The sequence below is a fragment of the Ascidia mentula genome, chromosome 7, assembly GCF_947561715.1.
Source record: "Ascidia mentula chromosome 7, kaAscMent1.1, whole genome shotgun sequence".
Lineage (NCBI taxonomy): Eukaryota > Metazoa > Chordata > Ascidiacea > Phlebobranchia > Ascidiidae > Ascidia > Ascidia mentula.
In genome coordinates, this window is record NC_138572.1 from 16,842,137 (window position 1) to 16,861,113 (window position 18,977).

Genomic DNA, 18,977 nt, shown 5'->3' on the forward strand with positions numbered 1-18,977 from the left:
CGGAAAAACAAAAAATCAATCAACCAAAACCTAACGTTCATTGAACGTTGTTATGATAACGTTATAATAAAGAACCAAACATTAACGTTATTCTAATGTTATCGGAAAAACAAAAAATCAATCAACCAAAACCTAACGTTCATTGAACGTTGTTATGATAACGTTATAATAAAGAACCAAACATCAACGTTATTCTAATGTTATCGGAAAAACAAAAAATCAACCAACCAAAACCTAACGTTTATTGAACGTTGTTATGATAACGTTATAATAAAGAACCAAACATCAACGTTATTCTAATGTTATCGGAAAAACAAAAAATCAACCAACCAAAACCTAACGTTTATTGAACGTTGTTATGATAACGTAATAATAAAGAACCAAACATCAACGTTATTCTAATGTTATCGGAAAAACAAAAAAATCAACCAACCAAAACCTAACGTTTATTGAATGTTGTTATGATAACGTTATAATAAACAACCAAACATCAACGTTATTCTAATGTTATCGGAAAAACAAAAAATCAACCAACCACAACCTAACGTTTATTGAACGTTGTTACGATAACGTAATAATAAAGAACCAAACATCAACGTTATTCTAATGTTATCGGAAAAACAAAAAATCAATCAACCAAAACCTAACGTTCATTGAACGTTGTTATGATAACGTTATAATAAAGAACCAAACATCAACGTTATTCTAATGTTATCGGAAAAACAAAAAATCAACCAACCACAACCTAACGTTTATTGAACGTTGTTATGATAACGTAATAATAAAGAACCAAACATCAACGTTATTCTAATGTTATCGGAAAAACAAAAAATCAACCAACCAAAACCTAACGTTTATTGAATGTTGTTATGATAACGTTATAATAAAGAACCAAACATCAACGTTATTCCAATGTTATCGGGAAAACAAAAAATCAACCAACCAAACCCTAACGTTCATTAAATGTTGTTATGATAACGTTATAATAAAGAACCAAACATCAACGTTATTCTAATGTTATCGGAAAAACAAAAAAATCAACCAACCAAAACCTAACGTTTATTGAATGTTGTCATGACAACGTTATAATAAAGAACCAAACATCAACGTTATTCCAATGTTATCGGAATGACGAAAAAATAACCAACCGATGCGTAACGTTTATAGAATGTTTGTTAAATAATTGCGCGTCAATGTTAACGCAACAAGGACGTTGACTTGACATATAAATAAATAAATAATTAATTGCGAGTATTATAGCAGGTTAATGTTATCATAATTAAGAGGTTTATCTCATACCATGTCTTTTCATATCAGAATGACTGTTTGATACCAAATAAAAAAGGTGTTGTGAAATATCATTAAAGTTTGAGGCACAAAGTCAAATAGCAAACATAACTTTTTTCATTTTTTGGCCGAAAAGCGTTTCACATGGGAATAACGTATTATCAGTCAAAATCTGACAGTTGTTTACGCTTCAGATATTTCTTTGCCCAACGTCGACCGACTCCCACGGCAACAATTCTAGTACAATGGAGGGGACAATTTTTTAGGGTTGCCATTCATCAGGAAATTTTGCTTTAATTGAAATCAAACTAACCCCTAAAATACAAACATTCCCATTACAGCGATTACATATAGGCATGCATCATTCGTTTATACTGATTGAAAATAATGTTAAAATAATAATAGGTTTGCTATCGACTGGCACATTGATATGCTTGGTCGCTTGTCTCTCAAAGGCCAATTGAAATAAAAGGAATCGGGTTTTACAGTTCAACTCCGAATAGTGTGTTGTAATACTGTGCAAAATTTTGTTTCGATTGAAGTTGAAACAAAGGAATGAGAGACTGACAACTTGATTGAACGCGAAGGGCACGACCCGCGCGGTTTGGTATCTACTGTTGGCACATTAAAATACTTGGTCGCTTGGCTCTCAGAAGCGAATTAAAATAAATGAAATCGGGTTTTACAGTTCAACTCCAAATAGTGTGTTGTAATACTGTGCAACATTTTGTTTCGATCAAAGTTGAAACAAACGAATGAGAGACTGACAACTTGATTGAACACGAAGGCATGACCCGCGCGGTTTGGTATCTACTGTTGGCACATAAAAATACTTGGTCGCTTGGATCTTAAAGGCCAATTAAAATAAAATCAATCGGGTTTTACAGTTCAACTCCGAATAGTGTGTCGTAATACTGTGCAAAATTTTGTTTCGATTGAAGTTGAAACCAACGCCTGAGAGACTGACAACTTGATTGAACGCAAAGGCACGACCCGCGCGGTTTGGTATCTACTGCCGGCACGTTAACATGCTTGGTCGCTTGTCTTTCAAGAGCCAATTGAAATAAATGAAATCGGGTTTTACAGTTCAACTCCGAATATTGTGTTGTAATACTGTGCAAAATTTTGTTTCGATTGAAGTTGAAACAAACGAATGAGAGACTGACAACTTGATTGAACACGAAGGCACGACCCGCGCGGTTTGGTATCTACTGCCGGCAGGTTAACATGCTTGGTCGCTTGTCTTTCAAAAGCCAATTGAAATGAAAGAAATCGGTTTTTGCTGTTCAACTCCGAATAGAGAGTTGTAATACTGTACAAAATTTTGTTTCGATTGAAGTTGAAACAAACGCCTGAGAGACTGACAACTTGATTGAACGCGAAGGCACGACCCGCGCGGTTTGGTATCTACTGCCGGCAGGTTAACATGCTTGGTCGCTTGTCTTTCAAAAGCCAATTGAAATGAAAGAAATCGGTTTTTGCTGTTCAACTCCGAATAGAGTGTTGTAATACTGTACAAAATTTTGTTTCGATTGAAGTTGAAACAAACGCCTGAGAGACTGACAACTTGATTGAACGCGAAGGCACGACCCGCGCGGTTTGGTATCTACTGCCGGCACGTTAACATGCTTGGTCGCTTGTCTTTCAAAAGCCAATTGAAATGAAAGAAATCGGGTTTTACAGTTCAACTCCGAATAGTGTGTTGTAATACTGTGCAAAATTTTGTTTCGATTGAAGTTGAAACAAACGCCTGAGAGACTGACAACTTGATTGAACGCGAAGGCACGACCCGCGCGGTTTGGTATCTACTGCCGGCACGTTAACATGCTTGGTCGCTTGTCTTTCAAGAGCCAATTGAAATAAATGAAATCGGGTTTTACAGTTCAACTCCGAATATTGTGTTGTAATACTGTGCAAAATTTTGTTTCGATTGAAGTTGAAACAAACGAATGAGAGACTGACAACTTGATTGAACACGAAGGCACGACCCGCGCGGTTTGGTATCTACTGCCGGCAGGTTAACATGCTTGGTCGCTTGTCTTTCAAAAGCCAATTGAAATGAAAGAAATCGGTTTTGCTGTTCAACTCCGAATAGAGTGTTGTAATACTGTGCAAAATTTTGTTTCGATTGAAGTTGAAACAAACGCCTGAGAGACTGACAACTTGATTGAACGCGAAGGCACGACCCGCGCGGTTTGGTATCTACTGCCGGCACGTTAACATGCTTGGTCGCTTGTCTTTCAAGAGCCAATTGAAATAAATGAAATCGGGTTTTACAGTTCAACTCCGAATATTGTGTTGTAATACTGTGCAAAATTTTGTTTCGATTGAAGTTGAAACAAACGAATGAGAGACTGACAACTTGATTGAACACGAAGGCACGACCCGCGCGGTTTGGTATCTACTGCCGGCAGGTTAACATGCTTGGTCGCTTGTCTTTCAAAAGCCAATTGAAATGAAAGAAATCGGTTTTTGCCCTTCAACTCCGAATAGAGTGTTGTAATACTGTGCAAAACTTTTATGATGTGATAGTGGAGAACCCTTTCCAAAATTCTATATACCGTAAACGTAACCAAACTGCTCCTGTATGGCTATATCGAAATGGGACTAAATCAGTTGTTTTTCGAGATTTGTAAAGATTAAATTGTCATATACGCAATACTTCGTCCTATACAAAACCCAGTTCGAAAAATTTCACATTCCTTGCGACACCACACACTGTGATTAATTGGGCTCTCCACCGCGGACCTCGCTACGCTTCGTCCCTTGTGGATTTGCCTTAGCGTGTGGTCGAAGACCTCAAAGGCGACAACGGACAATGGACAGCGCACCACATACCTCACGTTTTCGCATAAGAAAATTTGCACGTTGACTTTCCTTGTTGTGCAGGGAACAACATTGTTTGATTGCAATAACAGTTTTTGTACCGCATTTTTGGTTTTATTTCTAGCAAACGATTAGGACATGGTTAGTAGCCTATCATTTATTATCGTATCTTCCTGTTTATGTTACACTGAATTTAAGGGTTTTGGCGCTATCTGGCCCGTCGCGGCTTGTGGGAGTGAAGCCGGTTGGCGGGAATGTTTTTCAAAGTACTGTTGGGTTCCTCTCGGGAGGGACATTATTGATTTTGGTTATGAGTCAAAGTTATGGTTAGCCTTAACCCTTTCGTAAAATATTTTTTAGCAAAATAAATCCAATTGTCATTTAAAAAAATAACTATAAAAATTAGAAACTTGCTTCAATAATGACCTAAAAAGACATCGTGCTTAAAGCTAGCCAGTGCGTTTTATTTTCACTTTTTGAAGTTAACTGGTTTAGTTTTTCAACAAGTTGTATAACGCATGTTAATCTTAAAGTTTGTCCCAAGAAAAAAACTCTGTCAGCGCACGCAAGTGTACAAAGAGTAATTGCGGGCCACCGCAAAATAGTTTATATTTGTGCTTTTTATTGACTGCAGGTTTTATTTAGAAATAAGAACCAGGGCCGGTCATTTATACGGAGCCATACACGCATGAATTGTATTTTCGAGTTCGACTAAAAGCCATTTCGACAAATTCTGTATTCCTTGCGACACCACACACTGTGATTAATTGGGGCTGTCCACCGACCTCGCTATAGTTTGTCCCTTGTCGATTTGCCACAGCGTGGGGTCGCAAGTCGACAACGCACCGCATCACATATTTGCAAAAGAACATTTGGCGCTATCTGGGCTTGCCGCGGCCTGTGGGAGTGGAGCCGGTTGGCGGGAAAGTTTTTCAAAGTACGGTTGGATTCCTCTCAGGAGGGATATTATTGGCTGCGAGTTGAACTGATGGTTAGCCTCAAGTCATGTCAGAAATAATATCAGAGTATACCATAGCATAACCTCAGAACACATAATTTGTTTAGTGCTATATAGCAAATTTTGTGTTTTGTAATGACTGTTGATTTACACAGGTTGTTTTGCAGCTTAAAGTAATTTGCTGGTTAAAGTTGACAATAAAAGTTCCATGGCAAATGAAAGACAATGTGATCCGCTTGAGAAAGTAAGTAAATCATTTTATATTAATGCACAGATTGTTGTTATATTTTCATATGTTTTGCAGATTAATGACCAATGAAGCAATGGCACAACTTAGCATGAAAGGAAGCCATGGAAAAAGAACTTTCACCACAGCATAACTGTATAAAGTGGTGAGTGAAACATCAACATTTCAGCTATGCTCAAGGGACAAACCAAGGTCCATCACTATTAGTTTGGGGTTGTTCAAATAAAATTGCTTTTTGAGAAACCTTAATAGATCATTAGATATTTGCTTTTAGATGTTTTCTAATACAACTTGGTGGGGTTGTGGCAATAAGAAAAATATGTTTTAAAGAAAAAAAATCTTTTAACAACCTATATGAAACACGCTTTAGTATGTGAAATATAGCAGCAGTTCTTTGGCAGAACAACAACCATGATTTGTTTTGTTACAAAAAGTAATGCGAACTTTTTACAGATTACATGATGAGGTGCAGCTCGACCACCAAAAAAGAAATAAACGCTTATTGGTGGACTGCTTTCAAGTTCGCCCCGTTTAGAAAATCGTCTTTGTGTGCATCTTCAGACGACTCGTTGTCGCAATAAGGTTATATGTGTTTGTATAATGTATTCTAATAAATACACTTCTGGAAATATTGTGTACCTATGATGGAGCTCCAATGTCAAGGTGCAGAGTTTTAACTCAACAGCTATTGTGTATTGGTTATCAGTTTGCGTCTACTACTGGGAAAAGGTTTTACGTTTTCAGAACAAAACAAACACAAGCTGAGCAACAAACGAAAACTTGAAAGTTACATTAGCTCAGCAACGTTCTACAAACAAACAAAAAACAACGTTAAGAAAACGTCCATCGAGTTACGTTGATCCAATGTTGCCCAATTTACGTTAACAAAACTTTAAAAATCAACCTCGTGGTAACGCGATAACAACGTTATGATTCTAATCAGATTTAAACGTTTAAAAAACCTCCATCAAAATACGTTGATGTAATGTTGCTCAAATTACGCAAAAAAAACTTCCAAAATCAACCTTTTGGTAACGTGATAACAACGTTATGATTCTAATCAGATTTCAACGTTTAAAACACATTCATCAAATTACGTTGATGTAACGTTGCTCAAATTACGTAAAAAAAACTTTCAAAATCAACCTTTTGGTAACGTGATAACAACGTTATGATTCTAATCAGATTTTAACGTTTAAAAAACATTCATCAAATTACGTTGATGTAATGTTGCTCTAATTACGTAAAAAAAACTTCCAAAATCAACCTCGTGGTAACGCGATAACAACGTTAGGATTCTAATCAGATTTAAACGTTTAAAAAACCTCCATCAAATAACGTTGATCCAATGTTGCTCAAAATACGTTAAAAAACCTTTCAAAATCAACCTCGTGGTAACACGATAACAACGTTATGTTGCTAATGAGATTTCAACGTTTAAAAAACATTCGTCAAAATACGTTGATGTAATGTTGCTCAAATTACGTTAAAAAACCTTTCAAAATCAACTTCGTGGTAACACGATAACAACGTTATGATTCTAATGAGATTTCAACGTTGAAAAAACATTCATCAAATTACGTTGATCTAATGTTGCTCAAATTACGTTAAAAAACCTTTCAAAATCAACCTCGTAGAAACAAATTTTCAACGTTGTGGTTAGAACCAACTTCATACGTTACTTAAACGTAAGAATGTTTGCTGGGAAGTCTTGCCAAGGACCTTTTGGCAAGCTTGTCTTCACCATCGGTTCAGGACGTGTCGGTTGCGGCACCAACTGACAACCAAAACATGACTTGCAATGTTGTTCTGCTTCGTAGTCTATTCCAGGCTACCAAACCTTTGTTCGCATTATTTGCCGAGGAATATTTTTGTAACCTAAACGACAACAGAGACGACAAGTGTGAGATTCGGTACCTCACGTGCAGAGTGCAAACAATTAGCAGTCAATCGCCTTAACCAATAGACCAACTGTTCGGCGAAAACATGTATTTAATTATCATCATGATGTGATGATTGTTTTAAAGGAAATTGTGATTAAAGAACAAATTTTTTGTGGTTGATTGGTGTCAGAGCTGTGACTACATAACATGTATATGAGGTAAATTGTTTTGAACATATTCTTCGTGGGAAGAAATACTTTTGTCAGCAATGTTGTTGTCTGAACCACCAATTCGAACATTATAATACAAATTACACTATTTGCTACATCCTATAATGTGGTTCGTAGTTTCGCAACGTTGCATTTTTTTGCACAATTTGGTGTAGTTCGGTGGCATGATTGATTTTTTTGAAAGTGAGGCAATACTTCAGTTTGTTAAACAAGCTGTAATTATAGAGGTAATAATATTATCGCCTGTAGCGTATTGAAGTCATATTCCGCCATTTGTTCCTGCAGATTGATTGTTCAAGGTTTGCTGCCTCATAATACCAAGAAGACACTAGCAATTATCCGCAGATGTGAGCTGCCTTCAGTAATACATGAGCTTTTTTTAAAGTCGCAGGACTAAATTTTTAGCGGGTCGATGGCATCGACACTCAACTAGGCAAGTTACGTATCGTGTCACGTGACCACCATCTAGTCACAACCGCGCGAATTCGAAGCTTTTTCTAACGTAATTATCGCATGGTAGTCGTGCGGACGATCCCATTTAAAAGACCCCTCCTACTCACGTCGTTGTGCAAAATTACAAAACAATGGTAAAAGGGAATACTGCTTTCATTGGATATATGTACATATCAAGGTTATATGATGGTAAAAGAGTTATTTAACATATCGTGGCGGCACAACCTGTTTTACATACTTATTAATGTAAATACCCACAATGTCTAAACATTATCACTGAAAACGTCCTAAAAGTAAAAAATGAATCAATATAACAAACGGGAATACAAGTTTATTGTCGACCAAATGTTATACCGTTGCCAGTGAATTGATCGTCGCTGCCAGTGAAATATGCAATTAAACTTATGCCAGTAAAAATCATACGCATTCGCTAATCCTTATGGTTTTGAATTTAAATGCTTTTTTGTATTTTTCATGTGCATGAAAGCTTTTCATCATATACTGCAGAGCAATTTATCCATATTAAAAGTAATTTGTGTGTCCCAAGATAAAGTAATAATAAAGATTGAAAAGTTGCTATAAATAAATTGCTATAGAAGCTCTAAAGATCGTAAAACTTTAGGTTTACAACTTTAGACATGACAGCAAAATTACCTAGACGAAATCATGTTTACTAAAAGAGAAAGGCATAAAATGACAAGGGTAAGGGTTCCTGTGGTTTTTGATGAGCCACTTGTCGTGTCAATAGCTGCAAGGGTTGTAGTTGTGACAGGCGCGTTTGGACTCGATGTTGCAGCTGATTGTGTAGTGGTGGAAATGTCGGTTGAAATAGGTTCTGAACAATTGACGGAGTCCTCGACGTACGGAAACTCAATGTTGGGAGGCTCGACGTTAAAAGTAACCTGCGTGCGCAAGGGAGATTTTTGACTTTTTTTATCCAAATTAGTTCTTTCTGACTTTCTTTTGGTTGTCTCAATCAAACCACGCACTAGCAAACAAGGGGTTTTGAGTTGAAAAACGTTCGTCTGGTTTTAACAATTACACCTTTTTGTGTCATGGATGCATCTGATTTTCCTTACTTTAGAATACAAACTCTTGTAGGTTCAAATACTCACACCAGGTGGCATATTTCCGGTCGAATAACATAACTGTGACCTCTTCATAGAATCCTGCGCCAGACTCAGTTCATCGGCTGTTTGCTCGTTCCATGGACGCTACAAACAAAACTATCTTAGATTGTATTGCTGGTGGATAGAAAGCACCGAAAACAGGCGTCCAAGAAGCTTTTTCATCATTGAACAAACATATGCTGTGATTTCAGCGCCCGTTCTGCGATGTCAACATACAAGTTGACATCAATGATATTTCACCTTGTCAAAAGTGATGTAAAGGTACATGGTGATGTAAAATCATTGCGGAACAAAATGTGGTTGGTAGTTTTGCGTTTTGAGGTGCAGTTACTTACCGAATTGACAACTTCAAATACGGTTTGGTTGGCGTATTCAGGTGGAGCAAGCACCATATAATTCTTGAGGCTCGGAATAGGATCATTACCAAAATATCTGTAAAAGTTATTTGACACAAATAAATTATTGAGTAACGAACGTTAACACATCGAATTAAAGCAGTCGATATGTAGTAGCGAACCTACAATAGAGAGATGAAAGACCGAGTATATACAAATGTGTACTTTATTTTAACGTATTCTTACTGGACTTGAGTGATTCCAAAATAGCCAATCAGCATGAAAAAATCCGGAGCCGCCTCGCAAAATGCCAGTTTTATCTTGGGATAGTAGTACACGTATGAAAGGCACATTTCCTTGTTGGTAGACAACCCACCCTAACAAACGCAGTATCACAAATTTGGTTTTGATATTTAATACAGTTGTAAATGTAGTTCATTTCCTAGTGTTGGCTTACCATTGTAATTTCAGTTCTCTCTTGTGAGTTGTAGTTGCAGACCATCTGCAATGAATCTCCTTTCATAATGGTTCGTTCGTTTGCCAATTGCCTCGTTTCCTGAAAGTTGAAGTCGTATGATGTGTCTTTGGCCAAATAAGGAAGTTCTGTGCCATTCCTGGAACATAACTTTCTTCAATTAATTACATGATTATGAACCATTTTTTTGAAATGTAGTGTTGTGGTCGTAGTAGGACACATTATGCAAGAATAAGTTAGATTTCCCACTGTACATGAAAATATTACATAGAATATAGGATAGGAGTAGATCAAACCGTGTGATTCCCACCTGATATGCCTGAGGAGAAGTTCACTACCTAGCAGGTGGCTATGTAGCAAGACACCAAAAACATTAAGCGAGTCTTTACTTTCGTGCTCCAAATGCTGCATGAAGACAAAAACCAGTTGAATAATTTTTCAGAAAAGATAAGTAAACAAATACGTTTCCTTTACGTAAATATGCAGTGTATATACGCTTTCGGAGAGGACAAAAAGTTTTTCAATAAAAACATTGCTGAAGTACATTAGAAATACAATTGCTAGAGCATTCTCCACGATCGAGAAAGGACTCCGTGTTTGGGGGAATAACTTGCTGAAAACCATTGACAGTGTGACCGACTTCAATGACACCGGCGTCGTTTGCCCTTAAATCGGATGTGTAGTAAAATCGTAGTCCGGACGAGTCCACTATGTCTATAAAGTAATTTTTGTAAAGATCCAGTGGCAGACATAAGCTATGCTTTGTCTTTTGTACAATCTAACCTGTCTTGACTGCTGGGTTATCGTAGTGCATCTCCAAGACAACGTATTTTGGAGCGTCTGGAGTTCCAAGCGGATACCCAGTATGTGATGGAAAATTGAAAGCCTGCAAAACAATTTCGCTTATGTGTTTTGTTGCTCTATGGTATTTTGGTGTAAATATCAAAAAAACTGTTTGCTAGTCTAAGTCCGAAATGTTGCATTAATTCCAAACTTTACCTACCCCGCCTCCAATAGCCCAGGCCACTATAGGAAAGTTGCAACTGGAAAAGTCAGGTGGCATATTGTTTTGATAACACTCCTGGTCAGTCCCTTCCATGGTCTGGAATAAAACACCAATAAAGAATATGCTTGCTGAAACATGCATGTGATTGAATTGAAATGTAATTCACTGCAGCATATTTCGCTTACAATATTGGCGTCATCAGTGCAGTGGTAGACCAAGATGTGATGTACGTTGAGCTCATTACCCGGTTGAACCACCGGTTCCACCTGAAACAATACACGTTGCTTTTACTGGCAACCCAACGGCCTTCAACTGCCGTTTTTCGTGTATTTCTGATATGAGCTTTGAGGCTATACCTTCACCATGTGTTGTTTGGTTGCGAATTCGGGCAGCTTCAGGAGACGGCAATTGTAATAAGTATCGACTGCAGGCATTGCGAAGTTATCGTTAAGTAAGTCAAAAGACATATGCGTCCCTCCATCCGGGAATGTGGTTTCGTCACTTCGTGTGGGCTCAAGAAGAAGAAGGCTCTTAACTCCTACAACAAAATACACATGTACCACAATTGTGCCAATTTACCCGAACAATTTCATCAACCAACTTAACATTTCAGTCATTTTTAACTTTGGTCGCATTATAATTTGCCCTATGAGAACAATCAATAAATGCAATTTTTGTATCCTTAGGTTTTTTTTCTGAAAACGTTTGTTTCAGCGCTGATACGCACATCTTTAAAGTTACGACAAGCCAATTATTGTCGGCATATCATGATGAGGACCGATCCAACACAAACGCGAGAATCATTAATATCTATAATGGGCGCTATACGAGAAGAGACCAATGAATGAAAGAAACTTTAAGAAATTCCTTTGTCTGCCACTGCGGCGTTTTCTCCATGTGTGCTATGATATGTTTTTAGGGGGGAGATCGCCCCCACCTGTATCATTGTGTGTCATTGTTTGTTGTTGTCTTACCTCTTCGCTGTGTAGTGTGATAATCTGCACTCGTCATGTCCGCACCAGCTGGATCATCGACACCCCAAGCGAAAATAGTTTTCATTGTGTCAGTCTGAAGCAAAATTCATGTATGAAGTGCATTTTTCGAAAACGAATCTCATTAGGCGTTAAACACAACAATCACTAATAATCACGATTATGGCTACATTCCAGGAAACGCGGTATTATACACTAAACAATCATTTCGCCCACAACTCAGTCATCATCATCAAGGCAAGTTGTCTTTCCTCATTCCCAGATTTTGTACAAAATACATTTAAATTCTGAAACCTTAACAAATAAGTAACTAACTGTAATATCAATATCTTCGCTATCGCAGGTAACGAGAAGGCGGCGAAACTTGATCACAGTCCACCCGTCCTGTTCAAATCCATCCACCAACTCAACGTTTTGAACTGCGTCCATGGGTAGAAATGTATTTGTACTCATACCGTGGCGATCCTGTATTCAGCACAGAATATGTCAGGTATTGTCTCCAATTCGGTGAGTTGTATGTTTTGCATGCATCAAAGTAAAATTAATTAGTGGCATTAATGTGGAAGCAGTAATAATACTCCGCCCACATATGTTTTTATAGCTTACTGTCACAAAGGCGTTTCCATTTTTCACCCATCCGGTGATGATGTCAGCCTTTATCATTGACCCCGTGGGCGAAAATCCAACACCTATCCAACCAGTTGTGTTTCCATGCAACTGCAAAATGGATGAATTTAAAACCGGAATGTTGGGGCCCTAAAAGATCTTTTAAATTAAAATAAAAAACTGCAAAACAATGTCATGCCGTTACAACACCTTTGTTTGAATGACAAACGCACCAGACACAACTAAAAAATATTTAGCTAAATATTCACTGTTCGTTACCTCAAAAGTGATGTAAGATTCATTGAAATTCCAGTACAAGTGTAAAATTTCCCCACTGTCTAGCACAGCATTGTGGTCAAAGTTTTCTGTTGTGTTCAATTGGCACCTGACCAAGGCGGCCAAACATAATATAGTAACAAGCACGCCCTGGATCATTTCTAGTTTTTTAACTACACCTTACCAAAAACACCTTGGCTCCAAATAAGATAATCTACATTTTAGAGTTTTCATATAGGCTACAAGTCATTGTTGTATCAATTTTGTTCGCTTGTCAACGAATCTAGTTGCTCTTATAGGTAACTTTATTCGTAAACAAAACAATAAGGCCGCTTGTTGCATTAACCTATGCGAAGCTGAAACTTATATCACGGCTATACAGTTATAGGATATAGTACCGATTTTTTGTTATATTTCATTCAGGCAGTCAACAACAATCCGTCGCCTCCACGATCGTAAAATTGCAAATGTCGCAATATCCCAGTTTTTACGTGCTTTATGTGCCTCACGAAATGCGATAGTCACGTGCGGTACGAAAAAGTTTAAAAAAAATTTCCTCCGCTAGGAAATCACCAGACAAACAAATGGGTAAACGGCGACGAAAAGTTTTATGACGTACGGACATGACGTCATTTGCTCACGCGGTTGCACGTGATACTCGAGAAACGTCTGGAGAACAAACACGGATAATGTTAGACATGCTAAAAAATCGGTTGTTTCGATTCAATATAAGTTGTCTTAATATCGAATTTAAAGCATATACCTGTTTGATAATAGTATATAAATAAAAAGGGGAAAAACCAAAAGTATTGCACACATGTTGGTGTATTTTCATTCAACACCAATTTTAGAGTTGGAATTATTTTTGTATGGCGGTCCGTTTTGCAAAGTTACTCAGTGATTATACCAGGTCGCCTACAAACAATTTTCCCAAATGACAAAAATTTTGCTTTTCGTTAAACAAAGGCTAGCATGACATGCTAAAATGTGTGTATAATTAATGCCAATCATTTAGCAGTCACATAGTCTGAATATTGAATCCATCCAACGGCCCGTTAGTGTCAGGATACAGAACCGTCCTTAAAGTGCATATGACACGGTCATGGCAACTTTGCTTAAAACTAAAGGTACATCTACAACAAACATATATCCAAAGTTTTTCGGTTCTACGTCAACTAGAAAGCGGCGACCAAAAATCGTAAGCCCTTTTCGCTGTGGCGAAATTGACATCACAAGCCGCTCGCGTCGAAAAAATACTAAATCAGTTTTACAATGTTTTCCATTCCTACGCATATGGCTTGCTGTCAGCACTCGCCCGACCAAAGCGCCTTATGACATCGCGCATTAATAATCTTACATTCGCAAGATTTCGTTAAAAATGCGACTTTGATCAGCTGTATCACAGAAACCAGTCAACATATGAAGCTACTTTTTTGCCGAAAAGGTTTTAAAGTTATGAACATCTCTTATTTTAATTATTAACATGCTTTTTTTTCGTGTCACATGCAGTTTGTCTTGGGAGTGATCAATACTGTTTCCGTCACGCGCATATCTGTAATTATTAACTTCCTCACGTGATGGCTGTAATATCTCTCCGTGTACACAACCTAAATAAACTTGGGAGGCAATGCAGTTGTTAAAGGATCCAACTGCTTTTCTGAAAAATGCGATTAAGGTATAATTTTTTTTAAATCTTTTCCACTGACTCATTACAAGAAATCTCATTTTTACAGCCTCGCCATCAACCCTAATTGAAACCTTTATTGCGAGACAGTTTGCAGGGGATACGGAGGTTGGAATGTGTGACAAAGTTGAAACCTTATTGTGTTAAAAGCGAGAAGTTTATTGTGTTAAAAGTGGCGAAGTTGGCGAAGTTGGCGAAGTTGGCGAAGTTGGCGAAGTTGGCGAAGTTGGCGAAGTTGGCGAAGTTGGCGAAGTTGGCGAAGTTGGCGAAGTTAGCGCGATTTTCTCCCTGCAAGTTTGTCAAACAATATTGGGACTGCATGGATAGCGAAAATAGCACGATCACTAGACTAAGAGTGGTTGCATCACATTTATTGGAGCTGGGTAAAGTACGGCCCAGAGTGGCTCACAGAAATAAGTGTGTCAGCAAAATGTCGAACTTAAGTAATAGTTCATTACAAAATAGACCCACTGTGTGCAAACATGACAAACATTCAACAAGTAATTTTTCAAAACATAGCTCAAAAAACATCCTATATCGACAATTAAAAACATCCTCAACTTGACCTCAAGTACCGCAGACAAGGATAAATATATTTCAGCAAATCTATATCTAAATCCCAAGTTCGATCATTTGGGATGATTATTGCCATGCAGTTTTGTCTGCTTGATAAAACATAACATATCTAGATCCCGTTGACCCAATCGACCTTTGGCCTCGCGGTGCGAATTTGACCTACAGATGAACCAACCCCGGCGTTATCGGCGCTTATCTTGAAATGCAAGTAACACAAAGAAATCCTTTCATCACCCAATGTTGAACGTGATTGTCGAGACAGCGTCGTTTTTATACACATAATCTGTTTGCATTTGTTCATTCATAGCAGTGCCATTAAGCAAAGTTTTGCCACGTTTTACGATTAATATTTGTGTTGCATGTTAAGCCATGTCGACATGACGGCGGTTAACATTATGCCAGTTGTGAATAGGATATGTGCGAACCTTAAGGATATGTGCGGACGACATCTGGACAATACATTTATGCGAAAAAAAAAACGATTACGGATAGATCGAAAATACGAACCGTAATGGGTTTGGACAAGATTTATTTGTTTGTTTCATATTCATGTCAAATAGGTGTGAAAAAGAAATTATAAACATGCTTTTGAAAACTCTCGCGGTTTTGTGCCTGTCCAATTTGGCCAGGTCCCAACCGAACGGGAACTTTGAACACAATGTTGTATTGGACAGCGGGGAAGTCATGCACTTCTACTGGAAATCAACGAGACCTACATTTCATTTGAAGTTTACCGAAAAATTTATTGTAATGTATGTTTTTTATAACTTTACATCACTTCATGGTTCTACGAGTATAATTCGTTTATATTCGATGGAGTCAATGAATGTCAAAGACAAGCATGTTAGTCTGTACATCCACGATGCATCGCAAAGAGCACGCGATTCTTCTGCATATTTAAATCGTCTCTTATTCGTACCATTATTTCCTATTACATACAGTTTTGCCTTATACATGTTTCCATTGCGTTTTCACGAAGTTACGCTTTTACATTTATCTGTCATATACACGGTAACACCACGGGTTGGATTGCAATTGGTATCTCACCTGAAAAGAGCATGGCGAATTCTGATATTTACGTTGGTTGGGTAAAGAATGGAATACATACTACAACGGTAAAATATTGATTGCAATAAGATTGACATTCTGTATACAAAATAAAACAAAAAGTTAGAAGAAAAATGAACCAATTTTTGGTAAAACCTACAAAGCATCCTGTGCTTTAGTATCTGAAGACATGTGCGTGGTACCTCCGTATATGTCTTTAATGCGTAGGACTAATAACTACACAGTCCCACCGGGAAAGGAAATTATTTTGCTTGGTTTGTGATTTATCTAATTAATATTAAAACCATTGAACAATAGCGTGCACCGCTACTTAACTTCAACTCCAATCGTCGAGGATGCATAAATATTTCATTTAACGCATGGTTTTGGCGACGGGGTGGCCGAGTGGTTAAGGCGATGGACTGCTAATCCATTGTGCTCTGCACGCGTGGGTTCGAATCCCATCCTCGTCGGTTGTAGTTTAGTGGCGATACACTGTATTGTTTAATAGTTTTAACATTAATTGGATAAATCACATACCGAGCAAAATAAAGTCCTTCGAACCGGATTCGAACCAGTGACCTATGGATTTCTGTCGAGCTCAGCCGCTACTGTCCACCGCTCTATCCACTGAGCTATCAAAGAATGTGGCAAGCCGTGTAATTTGTATTATTATGAATATTGGAGTTGGTGGTTCAGACATCAACATTGCAAACAAACATCTTCGCCGTCGTCTTTTGATTTAGATTCGAGCTCTGGTTAACTTTGACAAGAATTTCGCCAAAATTTTCCCAATATGAGGTTTGAGTGAGTAGAACAATAATGCACATCGCCGAAACAATGGTCATCCTCGTTTAGGGGTTACATGAACCTATGAAACCTGTGGAAGAAATTTATCATGCCCGCGAATTCCTGAAGCCCCTTGATGGTTGTGGGACGAGGGAACTGCTGGATTGCTTTCAGTTTGTGAGGTAACGGACACGCACCATGCATATTGACTCTGTGACCGAGAAAATCCATTTGGTCGACGCCAAACTGACATTTGGCTACGTTGATGACCAGACCATGATCTGCCAACCGTGAAAAAGTCATTTTAAATGGTTTTAGTAATCAGCAGGTGTTTTGCTTGCTACTAGTCATCTAGGTACACAAATACAAAATTAAGAGACAAGCCGGAGGGAAAAGCTGAATGCTGCCCCCGTTTTGACAAGAAAATTGCGCCCAGACATGCGGTCCATTAGAAAAAATAGGTTACTCGTTTTTCCGGCCGTCGCAGCAGCTAAAGACGGTCGGCTTTCTCGTTTCCCCGAAGTAAACATGTAGGACAACACTGACGTAAAAGCATAATTTGGAAGCGTTTCTTACTTCTTGTGGTGAAGTAGAACTGAACGTCGAGCTTCGCACCTTTAATACTGCGTATTCCTCGTCTTTTCGATAAGCCAATTGCAGAGCATCTGCCTGTTGCGCTAAACTGCGGGCACAAGGAAAATCCTTTCCAGCCAAACCCGTGCGTACGGCAGCGGCATCTTCTCCAGGATTAATTCTTTGAACAAAAAACAAGGTTCCTCGCTCCTAAGCAACGCCAGCATTTCGTCCGGTCACCCAAAGTTGGCATGTGGAGTAATTGTTGAGCTCTTTGTGACGGTGTTAAAGTAAAAGTAGTCAGCAATCGCTCTTTAATTGCTGACTACTTGTCTTTTTGCGACGGTTGTTTAAATAAATCAATCAAACGACTTGCTGTGTTCTGATCGAGGGCTGACACTGCGTAAAAATACTTGGTTTCGTCAGCTGTCATCTTTTCAAAGCAAATTGAGCTTCTGCTTGCTAGAACCAAAATCGTGGCTGCGACATCCAAAGAGTGGGAAGCTTAACCGCCACAGAGTTCTGGCTATCACTGCCATCCATCTTAATTTGAAACTTATGTCATGAAATATACTAAGGCGTTGTTGTGCTTCCACGCAACACCAGCAAAGGTGTTGCGTGGAAACGCGGCGAAAAAAAGTAATTAATCCGCTTCGTTAAAATGCGGTAAAGTGAGCGCTACAACACCGTAATTCCAGTCCACTACTTCCAATGTTTCGTAAATCGAACAAAAACAGGTGTGCTGTGGCCATAAAATTCCTTGTACAATCGTCCTGTTGTTTTATTTGTTAATTACCACTTACTCTTTATCTCCAACTGTATAAGCGGCAACTCATAGTCCAATCAAAATGCTAATATAACCTGCAGCTATGTGGTTGTCCTGTAATAATTGCATACTTGCAATTGTGATTCTTAACAAAGGTGACACAATATGGTCGGTGAGGTTAAACGACAATTCCTTTTCAAATTATTTCAGCTTTCCAGGTATCACTCAACCAAGAAACTATAATTTAACATACATTCTAGATCAGCCAATCTTTTATCTTCGGTTAATTCGGTGCATCTAATTCTAGTTGGATTAAACTAATGTTCGGACAGCGATGGAAATCGGTGATAATCGTTTTGATGATAATATGTACAAAAGGTCTTCATGCAGCTGAAACTGTTGCAGAAGGCTCTCTTTTGTGCTATTGCACGAGGATGAGTCGGTGATAACTTCGCACCCGATCAATTTTCAAAAATGCATTGCCAAGCATGATTTTGACACGCGATCTATTCGTCCTTCTAAGAAGCCAGCAAAGCGACAATCAAATATACTGAGACTTAGGATCGACAGAGGTGAGACAACCTTACAAATTACACAGCTTCGTGAAGAAGTAAGACAGCTAAAAGAGAAGGTCGGTTAATAATGATTAAGCCCAATTGGCGGCAACGTATTACCACTTTTGGCCTGTTAAACCGAGTCACGTTCGGGCCCATTGCATCACAGGTTCCGGTTAGGCGATAATCGGGTAGAAACTTCGCCGTTACGCCCTTGGTCCCATCTTAGTTTACGCCTTCGTTGATATAGATGTCTTATTTTCAAATATTTTGACCCCATCCCA

At 38.3% G+C, this 18,977-nt stretch overlaps 1 protein-coding gene and 2 non-coding genes across 3 annotated transcripts in view; 1 reads left to right on the top strand and 2 right to left on the bottom strand.

The window, feature by feature from the left end:
• Nucleotides 1-12,791, bottom strand: part of LOC145909695 (DBH-like monooxygenase protein 1) — a 106,636-nt gene extending 93,845 nt beyond the window's left edge. The window contains exons 1-15 of the mRNA XM_082997050.1: nt 12,708-12,791; nt 12,429-12,539; nt 12,138-12,287; nt 11,805-11,898; nt 11,187-11,368; nt 11,016-11,096; nt 10,828-10,926; nt 10,608-10,710; nt 10,369-10,538; nt 10,135-10,229; nt 9,807-9,963; nt 9,596-9,726; nt 9,350-9,446; nt 9,000-9,098; nt 8,559-8,786 (exon numbers count right to left, since the gene is read on the bottom strand). Of these exons, the coding sequence (XP_082853176.1) occupies nt 8,559-8,786; nt 9,000-9,098; nt 9,350-9,446; nt 9,596-9,726; nt 9,807-9,963; nt 10,135-10,229; nt 10,369-10,538; nt 10,608-10,710; nt 10,828-10,926; nt 11,016-11,096; nt 11,187-11,368; nt 11,805-11,898; nt 12,138-12,287; nt 12,429-12,485 (1,743 nt within the window). The 5' untranslated portion in view covers nt 12,486-12,539; nt 12,708-12,791. The remainder of the gene's footprint in view (nt 1-8,558; nt 8,787-8,999; nt 9,099-9,349; nt 9,447-9,595; nt 9,727-9,806; nt 9,964-10,134; nt 10,230-10,368; nt 10,539-10,607; nt 10,711-10,827; nt 10,927-11,015; nt 11,097-11,186; nt 11,369-11,804; nt 11,899-12,137; nt 12,288-12,428; nt 12,540-12,707) is intronic.
• A 3,611-nt stretch (nt 12,792-16,402) lies between these two features.
• Nucleotides 16,403-16,484, top strand: Trnas-gcu (transfer RNA serine (anticodon GCU)). The gene has a single exon. It is a non-coding gene; the product is annotated as a tRNA-Ser (tRNA).
• An 81-nt stretch (nt 16,485-16,565) lies between these two features.
• Trnay-gua (transfer RNA tyrosine (anticodon GUA)) lies at nt 16,566-16,656 on the bottom strand. Its single transcript is given in 2 exon segments — nt 16,566-16,601; nt 16,620-16,656. It is a non-coding gene; the product is annotated as a tRNA-Tyr (tRNA).
• Nucleotides 16,657-18,977: the final 2,321 nt, after the last annotated feature.